General features: G+C 32.8%; 1 protein-coding gene across 4 annotated transcripts in view; it reads right to left on the bottom strand.

Annotated features, from left to right (window-relative positions):
- Positions 1-2,023: 2,023 nt before the first annotated feature.
- trc (Serine/threonine-protein kinase tricornered) overlaps positions 2,024-27,787 on the bottom strand; it is a 952,993-nt gene continuing 927,229 nt past the window's right edge. For all 4 annotated transcript variants that reach the window (XM_089592301.1, XM_089592302.1, XM_089592300.1 and 1 more), the window contains one exon: positions 2,024-2,268. In XM_089592301.1, the coding sequence (XP_089448427.1) occupies positions 2,153-2,268 (116 nt within the window). In that variant the 3' untranslated portion in view covers positions 2,024-2,152. The remainder of the gene's footprint in view (positions 2,269-27,787) is intronic.

The raw sequence follows: 27,787 nt of genomic DNA on the forward strand, positions 1-27,787 counted from the left end.
ACGATGTGAAGATCAATTTTTGTCAAAATCCGTCGAGTTTGTCAAAGAACGTTTCATATGTATTTTTAAATCTGTGTACACAAAAACACGCACACACACACAGACATTATAAATGCTTCCACTTATCGTTTTTTAAGACGCTGTTTTAATCATGCATTTTGGTAGCTAAACCTTTTTAACTTCGAGATATCGCTTTTACTGTCTTGAAAAATTTAAAAACTGAAAGTTGTTGTTACCTGACAAGAGAGTGTGAGGAAAGAGGCAGTCGTTTATGGTAAGATCTGATTTTCTCACGAGATTCTTGATATAGAACAACCCCAGACAACCTTCTAGCAGTACACACAAATGAAAAAAATTTTTTTAAAAAGTCTGATTCGTATGAACACATGATTTACTGTGCAAGGCACAGTATAAGATATGTAGTGAAAAGATCAAAGGCATTGATTATTTACTTAAGATATGATTATATATACTAAAACTTGAGAAACTTGAAACGAATACATAATTGAAGGATAATTTGTAAAATGGCGAAAAAATGAAGTGTTAAACGAACATTTGTTCATGCAAAACAAGTAATATTATTTTTATAAAGCTTATGTCTCGTCGTATTAAGAAACCCTGACACTAGAAGAGAATTTAAATATACCTCTAGCAAAGTATTACTTAACAATTACAAAAAAACAATGACATTAACAAAAGATAATGTAAGAAGTAAGAAATGAAATAAATGTTTAAAAAATTATGAATTTGTAATCTACTCTTAAGCAAAAGCACATATTATTGATTTATTTTATTGATTAAAATAACGGCCAATAATGGTACTGTCAAATTTGTGTTTATTAAAAAACAAAACGACGTTTCGGCCGTTTGGACAATGTCCCAGCCCTCATCAGGTACAAAAATCTATGGGTAATGAAAAATTCTTTACAATACAAATTTTGGTAAGTACAATAAACGCAAATTTAGTAAAGTGTATAATATACCTCTGACTCTTATGGAAGGAATGTGAAATCATGATGTAGTCAGAGTTTCAAGCTTAGTTACTTTTATACCCTGCACATACACATATGACATACTATACTATTTGACAGTACCACTATTGGACGTTATTTTAATTACTTACCTTTATTAAGTATCATTGGGCGTTTTATTACATTATCTCATTCATGCAAAAAAAAAAAAAAAAAAAAAAAGTAATAGTGAGAAATAATAAAGTCTAGATTTAAGAATATCAGAATATTTATCTTTTAAAATGACAATCAGTTTTCATCGTTCTCTTAACTATTTGTAAAAATTAGACTGTAAAATTCAATTGCATTCCCTTATCATAGCAGCAAATAATTTTCATGAAAAATTCCTCATAATTGGGAAAAAATCTCATCAGTTCAAAAACTTGAAAATATTGTTAAAAAATGCGTATCACAAACTATTATTTTCAGTTAGTTATAATTTTTAATCCTTTCGAACTGGCGTTTGTAATAAAAATGAAAAAAAATATAAGAGTAAAAGAACTAATTATTATAGTTATTAAAGTCTGTTTTCAGTCTCAAATTGGAATTGTATTTATTGTTATCATCAGTTTTTATCGCTTATCACTAATTATTCACTAATTTATTTTTTACTGAAAGGTAGAGCATAATTTATAACAAAACATCTTGAGTAAAAATTTCATTAAAACTATGTTTATAAATAAACAGCATTTTAACGCCAAACTTTTTTTTCACAAAAAAGACACAAAAGACACCCAAAACACTTTTAACAGTTTTAATAAATCATTTTTACTTGTGTCTGTTATGTGGTAGAGTATATACATAAATTTATATCTAACTTAACTAATATTTTATTATATCTTATTAATATATATCTTATGAAATCATAAGTCCCATGGAGTATTCTTATTCGATAAAGTAAATTAAATGTGTAATTTTATACTATATTAAATCAAGTGAACAACATTATTCTATGGTACTTTTAGTAAAAAAAATTTATTTCATTTATTATTTTTATCTTTAAAACTGTTCAGTTTCAATTAATATTTACAAATGAATTTTTAACAACAATTTAACGGTTCAGAAAGTTTCATACATATGTAGATGTTTACTACTAAGAGTTTTTTCACATTTTTTGTTCAACATGGTTATTGTAGTGTCAACTATTTTTTCGTTTGTGTGCCCCGCTGCGTGAGGCCCTCAAATCTTTTAAATGTGTAATTTATAAACACCCAATCTTTGTAAATAACTTCTCCATCTTGTGATGTAGGAGCAGATGCTGAAAAGAAAAGTTGTTTATTAGATTAAATCTAGTATATAAAATATTCTTCTATATTAGATTACGGAACAATTTAATGGTACACAATTAAATAAAGAAGTTTACAAAGTATCTTAATTATTAATAGATGTACAAATAACTTTTAAATCTATATTGACCCGTGTATCCATGCACTTGCATTTTATAAAAAAAAAACAAATATTGAAAAAAAAAAATATTAGGGTACATTGCTTACAGTGCAATATCTATTTACGTATGCATACATCACTTGAGCGATTTTTGATACGGACACTAATCTTTCTTTGCATAAAGAACATTGATCACATCTACTGCACATAGCCCTTACTTTCATCTTTCTTTACTTATCTAATAAACCCATAACAACTCTTGAAACTTCCTCAGCTAATTCCTAATTTTTACCCCTTGTTACATTCTAATTTTACTGTACCCTATCATTACCAATTAGTTTCATACATAATGTGAGTCATTATGAAGTCTATTTCTGGGTCATCGTGTACTGCAGAATTAGCTGCAAAGCTTGAAAATAAATCTTAGCCTGAAAAATGTTTAAAAAATTTCTTTGAAGTTGATTTTATAATAATTGGACTCCACACTTCATTAGAGCCACATCTTTACTGTGCTAAGACGCATGAGCCTTAGCCTATGAAAGGATCACTATTAATTTGTAATCACTACCTCTCCATAAAAGTCTTAAAAAAGACATATTTTGATAAGCATTATACACTTGCTGTTAAACGGGGAACATTCATATTTTCTTTTAACTTGGCACAATATTCTTAAGCTCCAATTTCCATATACACACACAGATACACACACGCGCGTGCGCACGCACGCGCAAATAAAAATGCCATACGTTTGCATGAAAACTTTATCCTGATTGAAAACAAAATCAAGCTGCCAAGCTCAATCGCTGGGCCCAATGTAGCTAACCAATATTGGGCCAAGCTTGGCAGTGAAATAGCATGCTGATCAGGGCGTAACATCACCTGACTGCTCCTAAGACATTGTCAATTTTCGTCCACGCGTGTTTGTAATATGTATAGGTATGCAGCACAAGACGTCGAAAACAGTGTCTGCGCATGCCTCGCAAGAATTTTGCTGAGCATACCTATACATATTATAAAGATGCGGGCCTGCATACATGAAGATTGTTGGTGGCTTGGGAGCAGTTAAGCCAAGTCAGGCCAAGTCGTGCCTTTACCAGCGCACTGTTTCACTGCTAAGTTTGAACCAATACTGAAGACTTGGCAGCTAAACTTGGGCTTGACCACTCCTTGATTTTAATTTCCACTTAGAATGTCCACTCACATGCTTAATTACATATTTGCTGTAAAAAAACATGATCTACACAAAAAGTAGTTCAATATCGTTAATACCCGTGCTAGTTACGCAATGATATTAATGGTGCAATGTGTATAAAAGAGTTAATGCTTCACAAAAAAATGATCGTACTCAATTCGAGACTTAATTGCTATCAGCTATTTCTTTGTCTCTCTTTTCCTTGAAATTCAGCATCGTTTAACATTTTTAATGATGGCGTCTCAGGTACTTTTACTAGGAGTTCAATTTCGTGACCTTAATCCAAAATACGTCTCCATTCGTGCCTTTGCCAACTGAGCAGCTCTCTTGCTATCACAAGACAGGCGCACTGGTCGCCACACTGTCAAAACTGTTTTTTCAAACAATGAATGTATAGTTTAACAGATTCTAATGTTGAATTTTTGTGTTATTTCTAAAAACTCGTCTTACGTAAAAATTTATTTTACTTTCGTTCTTTATTTCTTTAGTTCATGTGTTTAGCGCATATGAATTTACTTTTTTAACTATTACATTTTTCACTTCATTTTTAGTAGTCATTGAGTAAGGATTAAAACCTGTTATTAAGAGTACAGAATCAAGTGTAATCGAGATGTAAGCCAAATAAAAATGCATAAATCAGTTATCAAATGATAAAGAATAACAAATTTTATAAGTGTTATTATAATGATTCGTACTGTTTTTTTTCAATTTGTCTGACATTTGAGTTTCAATTAATAACTTAGTCTAGTTTTCATTGATTCTTGGAATGTAAGCTTAACAAAGATAACTAATTTATTTTCACTGGCCCTTGCAGTGTAAGCCAAATAAAAATGCATAAATTAGTTATTAAATGATAAAGAATAATAAATTTTATAAGTGTTATTATAATGATTCGTACTGTTTTTTTTTCAATTTGTCTGACATTTGAGTTTCAATAAATAACTTAGTCTAGTTTTCATTGATTCTTGGAATGTAAGCTTAACAAAGATAACTAATTTATTTTCACTGGCCCTTGCAGTAGCCAATCTAGCTCTGCTCATGCAGTGCTGCATTATAGATTGTAGAAATACAATTAAAAATCCACCTGATTTAGAGTTTCACTCTTTACCAAGTAAAAATGATATTTTTCAATACAGCGAAGATAAATGTTTACAACGGCTAAAGGCGATAGGGCAAAAGTATGCTGACGCTTTTTCTTGAGAACCGAATGAGATCTCTCGAGTATGTGCCTAACATTTTGTGGAAAACAAAAAATCAGATGATTTTCGCAGCCCTAGTTACGATCCAGTTTTTTTTCCTAATTCAATAAAAAAGATATGAGCAAAGCTGTCAACACGTACAAGGAATTTAAACGAACAGAAAGTACTGAAGCAGCTGTTGATAATCTCCCAATAAAAAAAAAACTGTAGAGTCAACCTTATCTCAGAGCACTAAAAAAATGATAAAAGACAAGAAATCATGCCAAACTGTCTTAAGAAACAAATTAGTATTGAAGTCTGTCTTCTACTCTTCTTATTTAAAATGAAATATGGTCTGACATTTTTAGCTATTGGAGTACTATTTTTAGTGCATAGAACTACAGCCTCAAAAATATTTTTGTGTACCTTGGAGATCTTGGTTAAAAAATGTGAAAGTTTTATTTTTTGGCCATCCAAACAAGCAGTGCAAGCAACTATGCCAACATCATTTCAGTCTTGAGTATAGTAATTGTAGAGTCATTATTGACTGCACAAAAATTAAAGTTAAGCAGCCAGCTACATTGATCAACGTGTGCAGTTTTATTTTCATTAAAAAAAGGATACAGCATCCAAGTACTAATTGAATATACCTCATCTGGATTTATGTTTATAATTAGTAAGTGCCATGTTGGCCACGCCAGTGACTCCTAAATCACTGTGTCATATGGTCTTCTGAAGTTACTGAAGCCTAGTGATCTAGTACTTTTTGACAAGGAGTTCCCTCGAATTAAAACCTTGTTGGACAATTCTGGTCGAAATATTCTTGTTGTTATCATTTTTTATCAGAGGAGGTTGAAGAAACGTATAAAGTGACTAAAGTCCGAATACATATTAAAAGGATAATGAAAAGGATGACAATTTTCCAAATTGTGGATAGGTTCACTATCAAAATTCTTGCTGATGCTGACAACATTATCTTTATGTGTTGTCTTGTAGTAAAGTTGTAAGCGCCTATTATAAATAAAAAATGTTTAATAAATATATTGATGATATATATAAAAAATTTTGGAAATATTAACTAACAATCCATTAACCATTGCGTTTTACTTTACAAACATTCACTACTAATACTGACAGTTACTTGTTTGTCTTGTTTTTTGATCACATTATCATTAATATCAATCTTCATATAACAACAGTTTTATTCTTTATGAGAAATAAGTTACTACTTTAATCTTTATCTGTGGTTTTTTTTTTATGTGAATGAAATAATTCTGGCAGTAAGTATTTAATAGAAACATTTTAACTATGGGATAAGCCTTTTTAAAAAAAATCATCTCTGTATACATTCACTAAGCAGATTCCTTTGGGAGACTAGAGATACAAGTCGAATTCACTTACACCCCTGTACTACATCAGCACCTGGAACTGGGTGTAATATTTGTGTGAAGATTTTGGATGAATGAAATTGTTGAATAAAAAAACATAAGGTACAATAAACGTTTGACTTTTGTAACGGCAAATATTGGCTTATTTTAACAAGTTGCTGGGCATTTGATCCCTAAAATCTTAATTTTACATCCTTCGTGCACAACCACTCCATCAGGACTAACGCACAACCATGGCTGGAGTGGTACTTCAAAAACTTCAATACACTTAACATCTTGATTGTATCTTTTTGCATACTTGCAAACTGTTTGTCTTTCATGTATTAACCCATATTTAAAAACTTTGATTTTCCTATTAATAATATAATTTATACAATTTTGAGCAAGTTCAGTTTAATTTTTTCTTGTTCTACATTTTATTTGATGTGCCTTTGGACTCTTACTTATTTTTTATTTCCTAACGTCAAGCTATTTTAGACACTCAGTTTGAATAATTTTTTATAATTTTTTCTTCTTTCATGGCTACGTAAAGATTAAAACAATCTTTTAATTCTGGCTTGATAATTATAACCTTGGACAAGTCAAAGGTGCTACTTACAGACAAACTTACAAAACAATTAGCACAAGCAACTGATTGAGCAATCATAAATTCTTTACTTTTATTTTCCACTTTTAATATCTTATGCAACGAGCAGTTTGTATTTACTACATCAGCTACTTTCAACTCGTATGCTTCAATATTATTATTAAGAGTGTATTTTTTTTAAAAAACGTGTGACACAACAAGCGGCTTGGCATAAAAATCTTTTCCAAGTTGAGCATCCGTAGGCTTACCCCATTCTTGTTCTATTGATGTCATTGATACACTTCGATTACTATTAACATAATAAATAAGGGAAAAATGTGTTTACATTTATGTGGCTCAGCTGTCACACATGAACATAATGCATGTGTGACACACTTTTTGACGTCTAGCTGTAAAAAAATACAAATCTTCCTGTCATTTATTTTTTTAAAACATAGTCAACCTTCATTCAGAAAATACAAGATTTTTTACATCCAAGTTTACTTAGTAGAAGTACTCACTGACGTTTGCTATTCTAATAACACTGTATCTTATCACCCTGCTATCACCTAGTCTTTTAATTCCTTCAACTCTTTGGATGTGTGAAAGAGATAACTTTTCTTTTACAAGTTTTTGAGGGTTAAAATTTATGTTATGCGTAATAGGAGCAAAACAAGTTTGCACAACAACATCCATGTCAATGGTTATTCTAATTTTATTTGAAGAGAAAATTACAAACTCAACAGACCTCAAACAGAAATTTACTAAACGCATGAACGTATTGCATTTTTCTGATAAGGCTCAGCTACGTCGTCTATTTACACTGCAGAACATTTGTAAAATATCTGCTGCAGTGGGCGCTATCTCTATGTTGGCTTGGAGCGAATAGTATCGTTCAATGTTTGCTCCGTAAGTTAAAAACAGTAAATATGTTTTTTTTTTTTTAATACTAACGGAGTGTATTTATTTTTAGGCTTAACTTTAAACTAGTACATATAGCCCTTTTTCCGTAAAGCTCATTTGGACAATATTGATTACATATAACATTACTGATTACACATTCTACAGTATTGGATACAGATTTCAATTCGCTGGTGCGGTGTGATCTCACATATACCATCTCAAGAGCAAAGGATATAATTGTAAGTGATAGACAATTTTGCTGCGGAAAAGTTGCCTTTTCCCCTTCATGGTGAGCATTGCATAGTAAAAAAGCACATGTGAAAATTTACAGAGATATTTGCTTTTTATTTTTATTGAAAACATCAATGTCACGCTCTGATTATTTCAAAAATGCAGATTTTTTCACAGTGCCAGAAAAACATGTCAAAGCATGAAATAGTTAATCAAACTTCGTATATGGCAAACAATAACTGTTATCTCTCTCCTTTTTTTTTTTTTAAACAATTATTAATTTTTTCTCTCTCTCTTATTTGTCTTTTAAGCTTTGTCATCTTGTGAAGTCGAAAATTGGAGTAATTTTCTTCAAAAATTTTTAAATCTTAAGTATAGATGAAGCAAGAGAAATCACGTTGAAAAAGACTTTCCAAAGGAAACGTACAATAGAAAATAGTACACAAAGATTCCTTAAACTATTTTTTTTGTATTTTGTAACAAAAACATCAAATAAATAACTTCGCAGAGTTCTTACTCAGCAAAACTTCTTTATATATTAACGAAAAAAAATATCCAATGGTGGTACTGGCATATTTTTGTATTTATTGAATAACAAAAATAATGTTTCAGCCGTTGGAACAATAACCCTCATCAAGTAAGAAAAGCAATGGGTAAAAAAAAATATTTTTTACAGTACAAATTTCGATAATATACAATGAACAAAAGTTAAAATAAGTGTAGAACATACCTCTAACTCTTGACAAAGGTATATAAAATCCGAATGTAGACAGAGTTTCATGTTTAGCTGCTTTTATACTTTGCAAATACACAAATTATATAAGTACACGTACGAAATACAATTAAATTCGAATGACAAATAGTTTCTAGTGACAAGCATATAAAAAGTACATGTGTTTCTAATACTATGAATGAGAGAGGTCCGTAAAATCATGTTGATCAAGTTAGTCCTCTTTCCTAATTGACTTAATAAGAGACATATAACAAATTTTTCAATTCTATGTATCATATTGTCCATTAATATTATTATTGCAGTAGTACATAGTTAACGCTTGGGAAAAAGGGGTTTTGTGTAATCTTGTTTTATGTCTAAGGTTTACTTTACTAAAATTGAAGTTTTGCGCAAATTAAATAATATGTTATAATGTACGGATCTGTGCTCTTTGTTTTTTATGTCTCTTTTGTGTTCTGCCATTCCTAATTTTAGAACTCTCGATGATAGACTAACATAACAGCAGTTGCGATTCGCACATGTTGTATGGTAAACGAGGTTTTTTATCGAGTGGCTCAGTTATATCCTTTCCACGAGGAAAGATATTTAACACTTTGGGAAAAGGAGTTTTGTGTAATTTTGTTTTGAGTCTAAAATTTACCTTATTAAAGTTAAAGTTTTCTATTAAATTAGCAAACACCAAATTTTATGATGATAATTTGACATTGGTTTACAAATTTTTACTTACTAACTACTTTCCTCAAAAATTAATTGATAAATTTGTGAATAAAAGAATAAATGCCTTACAAAACATAACTATAAGTTACAATCGTAACAGAAATTATAATAATAAGAAACTCATGGTATCATTACCGTATATTCCCCACTTGCACAGTCACATTAAGTGTTATTGTAAAAAGCTTCGCATTGGTCTTGTATACAGTTTCAATAATAAGTTGAATTCGATCTTCCCTCTTGAAAAAGAATATAACTGAGCCACTCGATAAGAGAATCGTCGTTTACCCTATACTATGTGCGAGCTGCAACTGCTATTATGTCAGTCAAACATCGAGAGCTCTAAAATTAAGAATGGCAGAACACAAAAGAGACATAAAAAACAAAAAGCATAGATCTGTACAATCATAACATATTATTGAATCTTCACAAACCTTTAATTTTAATAAGGTAAATTTTAGACACAAAACAAAATTACACAAAACCCTTTTTTTCTAACATGTTAAATACACATTACTTAAATAATAATATCAATAGACAACAGGATACAGAGAATTTGAAAAATTGTTGTTAGTTCCTTGTTAAGTTAATTAGAAAAGAGGACTTAATTGATCTATAAGATTAGGCAGGTCCCTCTTATTCGTAGTGTTAAGAACACACAGACTGTTTATATGTTTCTCACTAGGAGCTGCTTGTGATTCAAATTTGATTGTACTGCATAAGTGTACTTATGTCATCTGTATATGTGCAGAATATAAAAGCAGCTAATTTCTGACTAAATTAAGATTTTACATTTTTTTCGTAAGAGTCAGAAGTATGTTATACACTAAACTTAACTTTCGTTTGTTGTATATTATCGAAGTTATTATTCATCAACATTTTGTCTCCCATTTTGATACTTCTTCAAGACTTTTATTCTCACGCAAAATCCTTACGCATAGACAAATAACGTAGTTGGTAAAGAGGTCTCAAAAATGAAAAACAAAATATAGAGTAACCATTTATAAAGAAGTTTTGCTGATATAGAACATTGTAAAGTTAGTTACTTGGTGTGTCTTTTACAATGTTCATTTAAAAAGAAATGACTAAGTGCAGTAGATAAGAGAGCATCGTAAACATTTTTTTAGCAGTCAATCAGAAGACTCGATGTAGTAGTAAAATAGAAGACACACAATATTTTAAATTACTCTTCAGCGAAGCTCATGTAGACATTGAAGTACTTTATAGAAATTCAAAGTGATCAGTGATCCGTTGGGGGCGAAATGTAAGAAAATAAATAAATACAAGAAAAGTGTATTTAAATTTTCTGCGTTGATTTATTGATGCGCAACGTTTCGCTGACAATATGCGTCAGCCTCATCAGGCTACAAAATTAAAATTAAAAACACACAATGAGTGATCTGGAAGGCTCAAACACAAAAATACAATAAATTTTTTTTGTAAATTGTTACCGCAGGTACGCGAGAATTCGTAAGTTTGGTTGACTTACTCGTCACCTGTCGTGCTGTCGACTGACAATAAATCACAACCACAAGCCAGCGCTTATATAGGCGGAGCCGCAAAGGTAGACGGTAAAGGGCGATGAACTCGATCGGGACATTTAAACTTTCGTAGTAAAGGAAGGTATGCTCTATTAAAGGAAAGCACATTCTCCTTTCTATTGATGTTGTGTTTGTCGAGTTTTATATAAAGCATTTCGGAAATAATTCTTTTTTTATAATTGGATTCTTTGTCAAGGATTTTAAAGTTATCCCAATCGAATTCATGGTCAAAATTGATTTGGTGTGCACAAACAACGGAATCGGAGTTTTTACTTTTCATATGTTCACTGATGCGGACCTCCGCCGCTCGCTTTGTTTCACCCACATATGACGCAGGACAATTCTTACAATAAAACTTATATACTACATTTGTCTGTTTATGTATATTCGTTGTATCTTTTCCTAAGCGGACGATATGCTGCAGTTTATTGTTCATAAGAGGGTAAGTGTGAATATTTAGGGTTTTAACATGGTTGAAATTTTTTCAAAATTATTGTCAATATATGGTATGCCAATTTTGCAGAGAGGGTAGGTGTTTGTAGTGCTTCTGTTGTGATTACTATATTTGTGTCTTTTTAATCTGACCTTTATGTTTTTATTAATAAAGTTAAAAGGGTAATTGTTTTTTATCAACAGGTTTTTCACCCTAGCAATATTCACACCGTGAAAACGTGTACTGGCAAGTAAGATCGCCCTATCAACCAAATTAAAAACAATATTTCTCTTATAGCTAACTGGATGACCAGAAAAATAATTTAAGATTCGTCCGGAAGAAGTAGGTTTTTCAAACCAGTCAAAATTAAAATAATTAGAATTTCTTATTATCGTCAAGTCTAAAAAGTTGAGTTTCTTGTCAATCTCCATTTCATATGTAAATTGTAGCTTGGGATGATATGAATTAAAAATATTTAAGATTTGGTCAATATGGTCAACATTAATAAAAAGTAATACATCATCCACGTAACGAAAATAAAAAGATAGAATAATATTATAGTTATTTTTTAAGATGGAGAGACAATCATTTTCCAGGTCGTCCATTACAAGGTCAGCAAACAAAGGTGAAATAGGAGAACCCATTGGCGTGCCGAAAATTTGTTAATAAAAAATGTTGTCAAAATTAAAAAAAGTATTATTGAACAAAAATTCTGTACATTGTCGAATTTCATCAACCGGGATTCGACATTTATTCATTATGGTCACAATACGTCGATCGATGCTCCGTAGTACCAACTCTAGAGGAATATTAGTAAATAGGGAGCTGACATCTAAAGACATTAGTCTATAATTAGTAGTGGGATTAATATTTTTTAGTTTGTTTTTCAATTCAAAGCTATTATTAATGTGTGATATTGGAACGTTGACTGACTTCTTGAGTTCATCGTAAATTACTTTTGCTAGAGGACGTAAAGGGGCATCGACCTTGTGAATTTTCGGCAAGCCATAACATTTAGCTAGAGTTGTATCTGTGAGCGACAAAGCGTTGGGATGGTATGTTCTAGAAAGGAAGCCGTTAGAGTTGAGATTCTTTAAAATGTTAGAGGTTCTCTTTTGTAGAGAGTTTAATGGGTTTTTTGAAATAATTTTATACGTCGATTTATCAGACAGTAAATTATGCATTCTTTCCGTATAGTCACGTTTTTTGAGACAAACCGTAACGTTGCCTTTGTCAGCAGAGGTGAAAAATATATCGGGATTTTTGTTTCGAAATTTTTTGTTGATTTTAAATTTTTTGCATATTGGCGGTCCTTTCTAGAAATAGCTGGCTTTTGTTTACAAGCATTAACTAAATATTGAGATAATTTGTCACGGATTTCGGTCTTTACTCGATCGTTCGTATCGAGGTGTGAGAGACCAACTTCTAGGTTTTTGATAATACATAAAAAATCGCGTTCACGAAAAGATGATGGGAGATTGAAATTCGGTCCAAGAGATGCAATTTCGGCGACATCTTTAGGAATGGCTATATTCGTTGAATTGTGTATTGAATTATTATTACTGGTTGTGGTGTTTGTTTCCGGTAAGATTTTTTTAAATTTTTTATGTAACGTATGATTAGATCTTCTGTAGATGGTGTTTTGTTTGATGTTGACAAATTTATAATGTCGTTCACGAATATTGTAGTCTAATTTTATTGACGCGATGTGATCTTTTAAACGGGAAATTGAGTTTTGCAAAAATCTAATATGTGTGTTAATGTCGCTAATTTCGAAATTCAGAAGTTTCTGACAGAAATGTAAGGTACTTTTGTTGAAATCGGCATGTATCGGTTTGCAACGGACATTGACACTTGAACACTTATTGTAGAGGTCTTTTATGTGGTTAGGAAGTACCCTCGCGTACCTGCAATTGAGTAAAAATCTTCGTTGTGCCATACTGGTTGATAGTTGTATGTGCAGGTCCTTCCAGCGTTTTAAAGCATTGGAGGTATGAGCCCCAAATCTCCCCGTGATGTTTTGGTAGAAGTGTGGGATGGTGTCCGAGTCTTCCTCTGATCCAAGACTCATGTTAATGATTTGCTAGTATATATCAGTGCCCTCCGGTGAATTTGGAAATTCCAAGTGATGAGTGATCCGTTGGGGGCGAAATGTAAGAAAATAAATAAATACAATAAAAGTGTATTTAAATTTTCTGCGTTGATTTATTGATGCGCAACGTTTCGCTGACAATATGCGTCAGCCTCATCAGGCTACAAAATTAAAATTAAAAACACACAATGAGTGATCTGGAAGGCTCAAACACAAAAATACAATAAATTTTTTTTTTACTTTATAGAAATCTCAACAGCCGAAGTTCTTAATCTTTCTTTTTCTCTTTTTCAACTGAATGATAAATCACGTGCTGACGTGTTTTCAATGCTCCATAATAACTTGAAATTTTTAAGTTTTACACTGCTTGTGTGGAATTATTTTGTAGCAAAGGGTAAGAAGTCCTGCTGGCTCATCGATTATGAATAGAGCCAGGGGTCGATCACAAAATTTTTGCCAGGGATATTCTTTTTCCCTCTGCCGTCTGAAGAAGTTAGATTTATTGTTTTTTACAGTAGTGTTAAGAGCTGCCTATTTTAAGTGCTTAGTATGTGCTCATTTATCACGGAATGTCAACATGTGGACTTACCTTTTTGATCACGATACATAATTACATGACTTTTTCCTGTAAGCATGTTGGCGCGCGTTGCTAGAAGATAAGCATAGGCCCGATACCTGAAATCTTATACTAATACACTGTACCGTTCTGTTAAGAACTACACTTACCTATACGGACAGTTTACAGTTTTATTAGTAATCGATCTATTTTTGGACTTGTTGTGGCAATAACTTGCTGTAAATTAATTTTTTGTATTGTTTTCAGCAACATCCAATTGTTTTTCTCATAGAAACATGATCCTTTTGTTGATATTTTTGTATGCTTGTATCTGATATTTATACTAACGTATACTTTAAATTTTTTATTAAATCCTGTTCCAATCACAGAATCCTTTCACACTATCTGGATTAGTTACCCCAAACGCACATTTTCGCGTTGATTTCCATTGGTACCAGCGATTGACCAGGAGGATAAGAACTTAGAAACTCCGGTTTCACTGGGAAAAAAATGTTTGCCAATTAGTATTCTACTACACTAGAAGATTCAACGGCTAAAGACATTAAGATGACTAAAGAAATAAAACAAGCTTCACAGTACCTTAAGGCATACTGGCAAAAGACTAGAAATCATCAAAAAGATTAATAAGAAGGATCTCTGGCACTTGACCTTATATTATATGAGGGAACCGTACAAATATTTCAAAGCAAATTATACGGCAGATTTAAATGATTAAAGCTGACGAAATAGAGTGATGAAGTCATAAGAGAGAGGATTACTGTCGATTGATATCTCTATTAGTTTATTGTTACCCTACGGTACTTTTTCAGTACCATCAACCTCAACTCTCTTACAAATCTTAAATTGTTTTTACACTTGTCAAAATCTGGATGACTTGCACTTAACCTACAGTATTATTTCTGCGATCGGTCTGTGAAGACTGAGTATGTTTTGCCCAGTCACAAGTCGAGTCCAGTACCAGAACTGTTATTTCATAGCTAATGTGCATAATGTTTAACTATCGTACTTTGTTTCATAAGTTAACAAACATTTGAATCTTACATAAATTAGTCTAGTAGGCTTAATAATTTATATGGCAAACCGTAACTCACTAAAATACTGGTCTCTTGTATAAATAATATTAATTTATTGAGAAATTTATACTCTTTATCCTGCAATTTCGTAATGAGAAAAACTGTTTGTCTTGGAATCAATTTCATGGAGTGTTACATCCCGAGTTGATACGAATTATATTATAACTAAAAGCTATCCGTCTGTCAAATTCAGATAAGACGTATTGTGAATATAAAGCAAGCTCATATGACAAGAGAAGATCATACATCATTTATGTGCGTATGTGTAATAGCTTTAAGGTGAATGTTTAATAATATGCTGACATATGGTACAGCCAGCCTCTTTGTAAGGATGCACGTATGTACTGAAATCGTATTATATGTATGAACAAATAAGTCGTATTATATGTATGAATTAATAAATTACTTGCACATTGATTGTTCACTTCTAATAACACCGATTTTAAAATTTTTAATCAACATACTATTTTATTATATTCAAAATTGATTGTAAGATTCCCAGAAGGATTAATTTCGAAATGTGTAAACTTACTGTCACAATTGAACTTGCATTTGGCGTTCTTATATTACTGATACGAGTTTTCATCATCATGACCTAAAAAAACTCAATCGCACTTGTCAGAAAAATGGAATTGGTACTGTTGTATTGTCATTTCCTAATATATGAAATCGTAACATGTAACATCATCGAGCAAGCCTACTGTTTTACTGTCAATGCAATCTGCAAGAACATCGCTCATTAGTTGATCTAATTTAACCAAAGGCCTCTTTTGCTTGCTATAAAAACTCACCGTCAAGAGGAAAAATTGATCTTTTTACGTCTGTCACCTGTCCTCTAAAGTTTTAGTCTACTTCTGACTCCTGCGACTCGTGAGTACCTTATATGTAAGGCCTAACGTGTTGGCTGAGGCAACTCGGGTGCAGTTCGAGAGTATCAATAATATCAGACTACGCTAAGGAGCGAGGTACAACGAAAGAGGCCCGCCGAAAGTGGCTCCGGCGATACCAGAGAAGGCAGAAAACGCAACCCCTTATAGGCCATGAACTCATTCTTGAAGTATAAGTAATCACTGGGAATTACTGCACGAAGCATAAAGAAACTCCAAAGCAGCAGTAATAACAGTCAGTGATAGATGTAAGCTTTTCATCAGTAATATAGTTAATATCGATTGTTTTAATAAAATAATTAAAAATTGAACATTTGTTAAATCAGCCATATTATTTAAATAATTATTTTTAAAAGAACTTTGACTAAAAAGAACAAATAAAGCTTACGAGCTAAATCCTAAGAGATCTACGAATAACATTAAAATAAAACGGTTAAGACCATACTTTGAACAAGTCCGGTCATAACAGAAGTATGTACTTGTCGGCCCTGATGGAATTGTATCTCAAGGTTTTGTTTAACAAATACCACAGTTGAATTATCTCTTTTTTTACTTTTCCCTGCATCTATTAAAACGTGTAGTTTAGAGCTCCAGCCTTTTTTCTACCTAGCCTCTAACTTGTATCGCTGCTGGAGTTTTCTTTCATAAGGTTTATCCATCCTCGGAGCCTGGTTGGATTTTCACCTAGCACTTGGTGTCCTGGGAAGTGCTCTTACCCTAACGTAGTGCCATAACCTCGATCGTCTCCTTTTATTTTTCTGCTGCTGTGTTCGAAATCCTCTGGTGTGTCGCTTGGTTCTGGGTGATGGCTAGAGTTGCTGTGTAGCTGGATGAGTGTGGGTGAGTTGACTCGCGGCTGTACATGGCCTTTGCTCCTGGACATAACATCGTCTCCTTAAGGATCAGCGGTTTTTCCTTACCAGTGGCGCTATCTTGTGGTCCTGTTTGTCATTATCTACTGATTTGTTAGCTGTCATCGGTTGGTTAGCTTTCTGTCTTACCTGTTGTTGTTGATATCCTCTGAGCTACGTGACAGGTACATAGTGTTAGTGAGATTGTTTGCTGTGGTGTGCTATGCTGAGGTTGTTCTGACTATAGTGAGGGCAATTTTGCTGAGTGTGATGCCAATGCCCAGCCTGCAAGTTTCTTCACGCTAAACAGTAATAATGTCAATAAGCTTTTGGCAGATTTTAGCAAGTACCGTGCTACCTTAACTACTGTCTATGGTAATAAGAAGGCTTCTACTAGGAGATAGGCAATTTTTGACGGTGCAATTGCTTTTCCTGACGCAATTGTGCAAATTTCTAGTGCATACGTATTACGGCTTGTGGCGGACGACGCATTGACACACATAAGTCTGCTCTCGATTGTGCATGTCAGTTGGTTTTCCGTGCTGCGGAAGAAGTTTTAAGTCATAATGTGCTATAAATGATGTGTCAGTAGTCCATACATATGCGGATGTAGTGTCGCGTGGTATCGTATCCAATACGTCAATTACATCACCTCACAGCATTTGATTTCTACCAACTAAGCCAATGAAGATTGTTTCGATGCAACGTATTGTTATTGGCCTAAAAAAGGAAGCAAGAAGCAAGTTCAAGTGTCCTACAGCTTCTAGAGAGGCGGTAATAAGTGCAGTTAATCTGGTTCAACTTGGGTTCAATAGTCCAGCGTGTTTTGTTATACTTGAGGGCTGTGTTATTAAACTTGCGTAACAACTGATCATTAACGATGTACCCGTAGACCTTGAAAAAAACTAAATTGTTTAATGTGTTTATAAGCAGAATTCACGAAGAGAATGAAATGCTGCAGTTAAAGCACCTACCCTAAAGGTTAAAAATAGCGTAGGACTTCTATTGTGGAGGTCACTTCAGTTATTCGTAATCGTACGCTAAAGCTGCCATGCCCAGGATCAGGTGTAGCTTCCTCAATGCTGTAAGTGTTAGAGATTGAGGCACATTGCTGTACATTGATTGTAAGCGTTATGGTGTGCAGCGTCTTATCATGAGTGAGCCCTATATACAACCCAGAAATATCGTTACGTCAACTGTGTTAATTTGAAATTAAAATATCTCACTCATGTTGCTTCGGATAGGATGGCTTGTCCACTGTTGTTGAGATTGACTGATTGAAAGATTATTTCAACAAACTATGCCGCGTAATTTTAACTCACTAAAAGTGGCACATTATGATGCACAATTTATTCTAACTCACTTGCAGTAAATAAGATCGATTATTCTTCACAATGGTTTTTGCGTTCTCGCTATCAGTAAGGCTTGGCTGAAGCCATCTAAACATTTTGTCCAATTCGACATCCCGAGTTGTACCGTTGTTCATCATGATAGGTTAGGCAGGCATGCTTTTGTTGCATATATACATGATTCTTTCCAATTATATGTTGTTACGCGTTCAGTTCACAGTGATACCTACTTTCTCCGACTATAATTTATGTTTCTTGAATTATTTATTTTGCAATTTAAGTTTTAAAGTTTATCATGCTTTTTATCATACCAATACTGCTAAATATATTTGATTGTTCTCTATTTTTACGCTTTCAAAGATTCACGAGGTGGTCAGACTCAGGTAAATGTCAACTTTTGTTGAGTCTAATAATCTACTGAGCCCCTAACAATTACGTTTTCGTAAGCATCACAGTACTCATACTGCCTTGGTTAATCTTGCGCTTTACGTAGACTATCGGTGTGTCTTCGATGAGCTCAACATCGATCTTTTGCTAATTAGGCTTCTTTCTTTCGGCTTTTCTGATTCTACTTGCAGCTGAATGAAGTCTTTTTTCTCTAGGCGATTACAGACGGTTAGGTTAGAAGGTGGTTCGACTTCTGGCTAGCTTGATCGTTGTTCGGGTATAATTTGTGTTTACCACTATGGTTCACATTGTACAATAATGATTTGCCTTTGATGTAAGCGCCATTCACTTGCCATTTGTGTATTAATGATTTTGACCTGAAGTTCTCTAGCCCTGTAGGTAAAGTTTACCGAATTATTGAAGTTGTCAATTCGGATTTGGATCTAGTTTCCGGTTGGATGGATAACAATTGTTTGGGTAAATCCTTTGCCATACGGTTTGCGTCCAGACGAAATATAAATACAATTTGTGGGGGTGCTAATCATGCCCCACATCTTAGTGATAAATTCATCGAGGTTGGTGACACCATTAGGCTGCTCAGCGTCATATCACTTTGAACTTAGGGGCTCTTTTTCCACTAAGACCTCTCAAAAAGGTTATGCTACCGTCGCGTGACTTTGGAGATGACGATTGGTCTTAAAATAATACTCCTGCATACAGGGAATTACGTATTTTGCCTTTTACTAAGCAGTGACTGTACTTTTCTGTATGCCTCATGACCTTTATCTTGTGGTATGGCCGGCCAGCCAGAATGTCTTGCAGGCCTCTTAAGCCTGAAGGCTCTCTTCGCCGTTCCCAGTTTGATTTGATGATCCCACATGCTAGCACCTCTTACTATCTACTTTGTTGAGAAAACGTTTAGTTTCCTCAGCTTTAGTATGTATCAGCTAATGACAGGTTCATACGTTTTTATTACGTTTTTATTATTGGTTTTTCATTTATTTTCTATTTTTGTTATACTTCTTATTCTTTTACTCTCGTTTATTTTACATGTAATTGTATTATTGTAATTTTTATTATTGTTATTAATATTACTATTTTTATTATTATTATTATTATTATTGATTTTTATTATATATACATTGAGGTGATGCGAACTTTTTGAGGCTGATACAAATGCACTGGCTTAGTCATCTGTTGCCTAACTGTATCATTACGCCTTGGCGTTATGGGATCTTAAGTCCATTGTCAACATCAATCTGTTCAACTAAGCTCCCTCTCTCTTTCTCTCTCTCTGCAAAAGTGCGTAATAGCTGACGTATTTGTTTTTTGTTCTCTGATTATTTCTCTTAGTGCCATTTATCATGTCTCCGTTGGAGTTTTCTCTAGAGGTATACCTTTCTTAAGGACCTAGGTAGGCTCTTATCTATTGATCTACTGCAACCGGCCTTCCGATTCTCTGGGGTAGAGTGCTAAGACATTTTTCTGTCACCTTAACCTTAAAGTGCATCTGTTGCTGTTTACTAAAAGATGAAAATGTCCACTTTACTATTGAGTCCAACAAATGAGGATTGGTTGTTATGGTTTTTCCAGATAAGCAATCGTGTATTTGCAGTCAAACGAGTGCATGACGTGTACATTCTGAAATTATCCTCTTGAAGGATTATTCCTAAGTATTCTCACTATTTTGCTGTTACCGAAATCAAGCGCCATCTCAAGGATTACCTGCCAGCATCTGCATTGCCATCTGCTGAGCTCTTGCATAACCGTTCGCCGGGTTGCCTGTATTACCATTCATAGGCTATAACTCACTTCTCTGCTGTAAAAAAATGTTTTTTATCTTGTAGGATATAAGATTTTATGTATTTTTATAGCTGTAAAAGATACAATACTTTAATACGTTAAATTTTAATAATTGTATTCAAATTTTAGCTAGTGGGTGGTTGTACTAAGTTTTGTTTTGCGATGGCACACAAATGAGTGATAGTTTGAAAGATTGTTCCGGGGGCTCACGCTTGATAATAAATGGCGAAAAATGTTCTTTTTCGTGCAATAAATAGTATCACAGGGCCTGCATACTTATCTATCTGAGGAAATAGCAGAGAAAGAGCTGTTGTGCCAGTGGTCTGCTATACGAATCACAGCAAACAACTAGGCGATATTTTCGTACTAGAGGCCAGTAGTGTTTTGCGACAGAAATTTCGATTCTGGTTATGGTACGGTGTGTCTCAGAAACTTAAATACACGGTTATACCATCCTCTGTAATTAGTGAGGGTGCCAAAAGAGATTTACTAGACCATTACGACAAAACTTGGTTGACACCACTTTGATGCTTATCTTACTTATCTTTATTTTCTATACCACTGTACGTAATGATAGACTGGTTTTGTTTACATACATTTTCTATTTTAATTTTTTTTTCATTAAACTCCCTTATATATTTTTAATTTTCTCTGGAAATAAAACATCAAGATCTTCAGCACTTTCTGGCCATTGTTTTTTAACGATACATGTACTATTGACATGAAACCACTGGTTCTGTTGATACAACATATTTGTATAATGACTTTTTTTATATACTGTCGTGATAAAATACTTCACTCAGAATATGATACTTGTGATCATTATTCTACATATCAGTACAGTATTATTCATTTTAAAGTTGATCATTTTCATAATTCTTTCAACAGCCTTATTGTTAAACATTAATTTTACATTACTACATTATTACATATCGTTAAATCTACTTTAAAAATTTTTTTTTATCGATATTAGTTATGACAGTAACTTTTAATTTCTTACCCATTATCAATATTGTAATCTATGATTTCTTGAAGTGTACAGCTTCGAGAATTCTCTGGTAGAACATAAATAGATGTATCATCATGGTGCTATTCGCCGATGATCTGATTCGATCTTGTGTCTATTTATTTACATTTCTTTAAATGGCAAACATGGATAGTCTTTGAAACGAGAACCTTTGCAAGCATGAGTACTTCAAAAAGGAACTTATTGATGTATTCGAAGAGACCTATTGCTTGGTGACGGGTGAGTTTAAAGACTTTGCAACTCGTCTTAACCCCACGATTCCACCAACTGCGATCACTAACTCTACTTCAGCTTCAGCTCCACATAATTTGTCTTCTTTACTAAAAATTAATATTCCAACGTTCTCAGGCAAATTTTAGGAGTTTTCGCGACGTCTTTAAGGCCTTAGTTCCTCTTAAAATCGAGCTCCCGACTGTGATCAAGTACCGGCACCTGTGAACTCATGTGACCAGAGACACGGCTAATTTTATAAAAAATATTTCCCTTTCGGGTAATAACTATATTAAGGCTTAAGAAGCTCTCGTGAAGTCTTATGATGATAAACGGTACCTGGTTACTTAATAGACTAGCATGATTCTCAGTTGCCCTAGTATGAAGTCAAATTCCTGCATGGAAATGAAACATCTATCTATAGAGATGCTTAGTCCCTTAGATTCTCACGTAACTTAGGGTAGAGATAAAGGGAGTAAAGACATTCTTATCGCCCTCATTGTCAATAGGTTTGACCACTTAACTAACAGAGATCGGCAGAAACACTCAAGTAGTAGTGATGAACCTCTCATCCTCGATCATTTGCATGAGTCCATCGCCTCTCAAATCATCACGCTGGATATGTTGGAGTCGACGAAACAGAAACCAACTCCCAGCTCCCAGCCTAATTCTAAGTCTAAACTAAAATCTTCGTTCATGTATCAAAGCTCTACAGCTCCAGACGATTCCATAAATTAGTATTACTCTCAAGTCTCTTGTAACTACAAAAGAGGTGCAATTTTGTATTCGCGCGCTCACTTCACCGCCTTCTTTCATTATTTAGTCAATAAGTATAGTAAAACTTGATTTGTCAAACGAAAAACAAAAATGTATAATAAATCCAACCCATTTTTTGTTTGTCATCTCAAAATAAAGTTTACATCTGTTTTATTTCTGATTGTAAGTGTAAAGCGTTCCATGGTTATTTTTTATGTCAAGTTTACTGCCGTATTGTGACTAAACAAGTTTGTGAACGCATGCTAAGACTGTATTTTCATATTCTCTTAATGTCTATTCGCTCGGCTTAGTTTCTGTACATCAACTCGGGACGCATGTATGACATCAAACACTCAACGTCATATGTGCGTATATGTATGTGTGTGTTGGAAGCGGTTTAAGTCGAGTGCTCCAAGAGTGTATACCGTTTGTGAGAAGTACATGCGCTACGCTAGAGCTAGTCAGAGAGTGTGGGGCTGAACTTCGTACTTCGCGCAGCAGCAGTACTGTCCACCAACAATAAGTAGAAGAGCCAGTCGTTCCAAACTGAGCTCTTCATTTTCTCTCTTTCTGTAAGTTTGTATGCTAAGGAAATAAATTTAAAATGGTAAAAGTCAAGCTCTTTTTGTGCATCCGCATTTATTTTTATTCCCTGCGCGTTTGCTCTGCAAGTTTCAGCCTCTATCCAGTGCAGGATTGTGCCTCTTAGGACCCATATGGCACAGTGTATATTCAAGTATCTTAACATACATGGGTCATTCAACCAAAAACGGTCTACTTAATCTCCTAGTCAATAATAACGTCGGGTAAGAAGATTTCGATCTAAAAATTTGTCAAATAATCAAGAAATTTTTTCTGCTGAAGGCACAACAAAATCCAAATAAAATAAAGTATTGCTTTCGTTAAGGCTAAAAAAGGAACTACATGAGTCAAGGAGGGGCAACAGGGCAATCACCCCCCTCCTAAGTTCAACTCGGAAAAGTTTTTGATAGTATAACATTTGGCTTTCAAAACCTGAATGTTTGAAAACTCAATGATGCAATAAGAACAAGTTTATAATAGAAGCAAGTTCAAGCAATTTAATTATTTTATCCATAAATAATATTATTCATAACAATATTTTTTTATTTTCATTTGCAATAAAAAAAGTCGTACATTAATTTAAAATAATTTTATTGTAGACCAATGTTATTATTTTTTTTTTATCTTATATAAATTTTAAACCACAAAATCTAAGCAGTGTTTTCTCTTTTTATCAATACGCTTTACAACTATATCTTTTGGATCTTATTCAACAACCTGATGCATGTGTAACAACCCTAAGCCATTTAATCTTGTATCATCATCTTTCTACACCACGTTTTAATTCTTCTGAGTGCAGAAAATGATCTTTCTGCAGTGGCTATTGATATTGACTTTGTTGTCAAAATTTTTGAAAGTAAATAAATGCAGAAATAAATTGAATCGCAATCGCATCAGAATCGCAATTTTTTAGAAGATCGACAGCACTGCGAAAAAGTTTTGGTTCATATTCCCATTCTACTTTCCACATAGTAAGATCTACTGAAAGTTGTTTTTCAACTATATTAGCAAGTTTTTTTTAAATGGCATACTTCTTAGCTATTAACGTTATAGCCTCACAATTATCAGAAGCAAATTTATTTGAATACGGAAACAGAAATATCAATTATAGATATTTAAAGAATCTTCTGAAAATCATGCTTTCAAATCTTCATGAACAATCTTAAGAATGAGGGTATAAGTAGATTGTCGATAATATTCTTCTGTATTCTGAGCTGTGAGTTTTTACAATACGGGCATTTTTAAACATGTATCAGATTTTTCAGCAGAACTTGATATATTTTTATATGGTAGCTTAAAACTATCTTTACAATTTTTCCGCTTATGCTGAAGAATTTTTAAAGTGTCATGAAGTAGAGATTGAGCAGAATGTAAATCCATATTCCTAGTTTGAGAGTATTTACTCAACGGTAACGTTAAAACTATAACATTAGATAGAAAAACAGATGCTATGAAGATTTTACACTGACATACATTTTTCAGATATTTCAGCATCATTCCACTTTGAAATTTCTTCAAAAGCAGACATAATCCTTGCAAGGGGTAATCGAAACTGTAAGACTCCGTCATGTCGCTTAACCGACCAAGTTTCAGATAAACCAGAAAGCAAACATCCTAACTTTTTTTCTTTTTCAATTACTGTTTGCTTAACTGATGCTGTAAAAAATGATATGGGAGATTTCATTGTACCAATAGAATTTCTAACAGCCTGTACTTTTGAAGATTGTGAAAAAGACAAATTTGAAGTATGATTGTAACAGGGCGTACGAACTGCATTAATAGTTTGTTATTAAACTATCACTACAGCTTTCAACATTTTTGACTTCATTATACTACAGGTATCACTGGATATGCTAATACAAGAGTTGAAAACTAAATAAAATTTGCATAGTCTTACTTACATACATTGCTTGAGAAGATGTTTGTTTGAGCTGTTTTTCAAGTCGTGCGTTGCCATTTCTTTTACGATATCGAAGGAGTTCACGAAAATTAACTTTATTTGTATTACTTTCTACATGTAACTCACCATCGTCTCGATAAATTCTTAAAAGTAAATTATATAAAACAATTGTGTCAATGATAGGAATTAAACGTGACCGGTATTCAGACACCTGATGTAGCCTCTCTGCGTTGAATCTGTAAAAGGCGGACAGATGGAATTACATTTTTTGCTATGAGCCCATAACGCTGTGTCTTCGTTTAATGTTGCATCATCGACTTGAATCGTAACATGTTTCAGTTGTAATGTTAAATACGTATTATTAATTTAAGAGTAATATGAAGTTTTCCTGATAAGCACCTTGATTTTGGTTATAATGAAATTTTAAAAGAACCCATTACGCTCCAATTCTTCTTAAATAAAATAAGACATTCATCGTAAACATTTTTCTAGTGCAGATGCAGCAAGGCCAAAAAAATTTTTAGCTTGTTTGGGTCTTTGACAATTCAAAATTATTATTCAATTCATTGAAGACATATCTTAGGTGTGCATTAATAACAACCCTTCAGATATGCTGGATTTCGTAGAATGATCCACGTATGATGTTCTGTACGTCTCAGTGACAAAAGAACAGTGCAAAATAATTGCTAATTTGCGAAGTTAAAAATGATTATTTTTAGGGTCTAAGACTATGGTTTTATAGCTGCAAATAACCTCATAATCTTATCAGGTACTCTCAAGGATTTTGAGAGTTTGATCTTCACCATCTTTCTGGGCAGATTTTTTATCTACCATCTCTTTGGTTAAGCCTGCTAATGTATCCTTATAACTTTTAAAAACCTCTAATAACATGATGTTAAAGTAACCAGTTAGTCATTTACATGTGCGTATACATGTATTTTTTTGGATGCGCTTCTCTAAGCATATACTCGTAAAATGTGTTTTGAAAAGAGGATTTTATTTATTCTTTACACTATTTTTAGGTATTGTTAATAATATTTTGCTTTTTGTTATTGTTAATTTAATGATGAAAATGTGTGACAATAATTTGCATTTGGTTTGAAAGAGCAGGAAGTGTAGAAAAATTCATTAAATCATAAAGGTGATTGTGTCATATAGTTACCAATTACTGTCTAAAGTATTCGCAATTAGGTATATGTGTGTACTACTTCTCTAAGTTGCAAAAGGGCAATTTTCTAATTATTAGGTTAACCTTATCAATTTACCTTTTAACATAAATGAAAGGTTGGGTAAGTTTTATATTTTCAATTAAATTTTTTTCAGGAATTTCTAAAGCCTTTGTACAAGGGCAACAAATTGTATCCGTGAATCGTTAGCCTTGTAAACTTATAAAATCCAACTTTAAGAACGTTCAAGTTTTGCTCCGTTTTTCAGTACAGCTTACTTTTTGTATGACACTCGTATTAATATACTATCTTCTACTCGTACATTATAAAAATCAAACTGAGTAATATTGACTTTTAATGGGTACTTCATGCAAAAACTTATATTACATAAATTAATGCAAGACTATGTCATAAGCACATTATAACGTCAAGTCATTACTTTCATCGTTTTATTGTAAACTTTACATTGAGCACCAATTAAACATGAATATTACAAAATTTGATTTTTGTAATATACGAGTACGATACAACATAATACTACGATGGTTACACAAAAAGTAATCTGCACTAAAAAATGATTCAAAACTTGACCGTTTTTAGATTTTAGAATCATAAATTTGCAACGCTCACATTTCCTGGACACAATTTACTGCCTTTTTATAAAGGCTTCAGAAATTCTTAAAAATATACAAATTGTATACATCAAACTTACCTACCATTCCATTTTTGTTAAACAGTAAGTTTTATGGGAATATAATTACCTTTTAGGAGAATACCATTTTTTTATGTATTAAAAATAAGTAAAATACTATTCATTTCAAGAAGCACTGAATGTAGACCAAATCTGCTCGAAGTAGCTACCCTGCTAATGAACCTTACCTGTGATCTTACGTGATTTCGTATCTGCTTTCTCAGGCAAGATCTCAGGTGATTCTCATGCCAAAACATCAGGTGAGATCTCACCTAAGAAACCAGGTGAGAAGTACCATGAGTTATCGGATTGGTGAAATTTCGACTAAAATTCAAATCGAGTATACATTTTTTTCCTGCATATAAATGTGGCAGTTAAGTATCATATACGATAATGCTGGATATGAGAAATTAAAGTTCACTGCATCTATACATTTTAGTGGAGTACTGCTTTTTCGAACATAAATGTATTAATAATTTTTTACAATTATTAGAAAATCTTTAATCACGGTTCAAACAACTTTTTTATTGTTATGACTAGGGTAATCAAACACAAAATTTTTTTTATCAGCATATATTAATAGATAAACATACATTTATATGTTACACTACATATACTATCTAAATTGTTGACTAGCTTTTTAGTTTAAAGATAAATAAATGATTATTTATGTGCCCTACCTTGTACTTATACATCAACGTATGGAAATTAAGGTGCTCCTATGTTCAAACTTTGATGTATTTAGAGTTGAACGGGCTTTTTTGCGTGCAAAAGGATTTCATTTATGTAAGGAAAACAACTAAATAATCCGTATAAGTTGATAAGGTGCATTAAATATTGCAGGAAAATTGTTAACAAAGCTGTATTAACATGAGATAATTAAAAATATGTTCCCTCTAAAAGATTAGGAGGTATAGGTTAGGAGTGCGTTGTAGTTAAAAACTTAACACAATGGAATTATAATTGAACGCAGCCGTTCAACCATAGGTGCACTTCACATCAACTGTATACATTTAAATAAACACCTACAATATTGATGAAAAAACTTAATACTATTTAAACATTACTTTTCTTCAATGATTTTATAGGCTATTACCATACCAGGCTATGACTTGTATTTTTTTTTTTTTTTGTATAAAAGCATAAAAAATAAAAAATTTTT

Source organism: Copidosoma floridanum, unplaced genomic scaffold (genome assembly GCF_036245765.1).
Source record: "Copidosoma floridanum isolate Cflo_tuat_1 unplaced genomic scaffold, Cflo_Japanese_pri ptg000016l, whole genome shotgun sequence".
In the NCBI taxonomy this organism is placed as follows: domain Eukaryota; kingdom Metazoa; phylum Arthropoda; class Insecta; order Hymenoptera; family Encyrtidae; genus Copidosoma; species Copidosoma floridanum.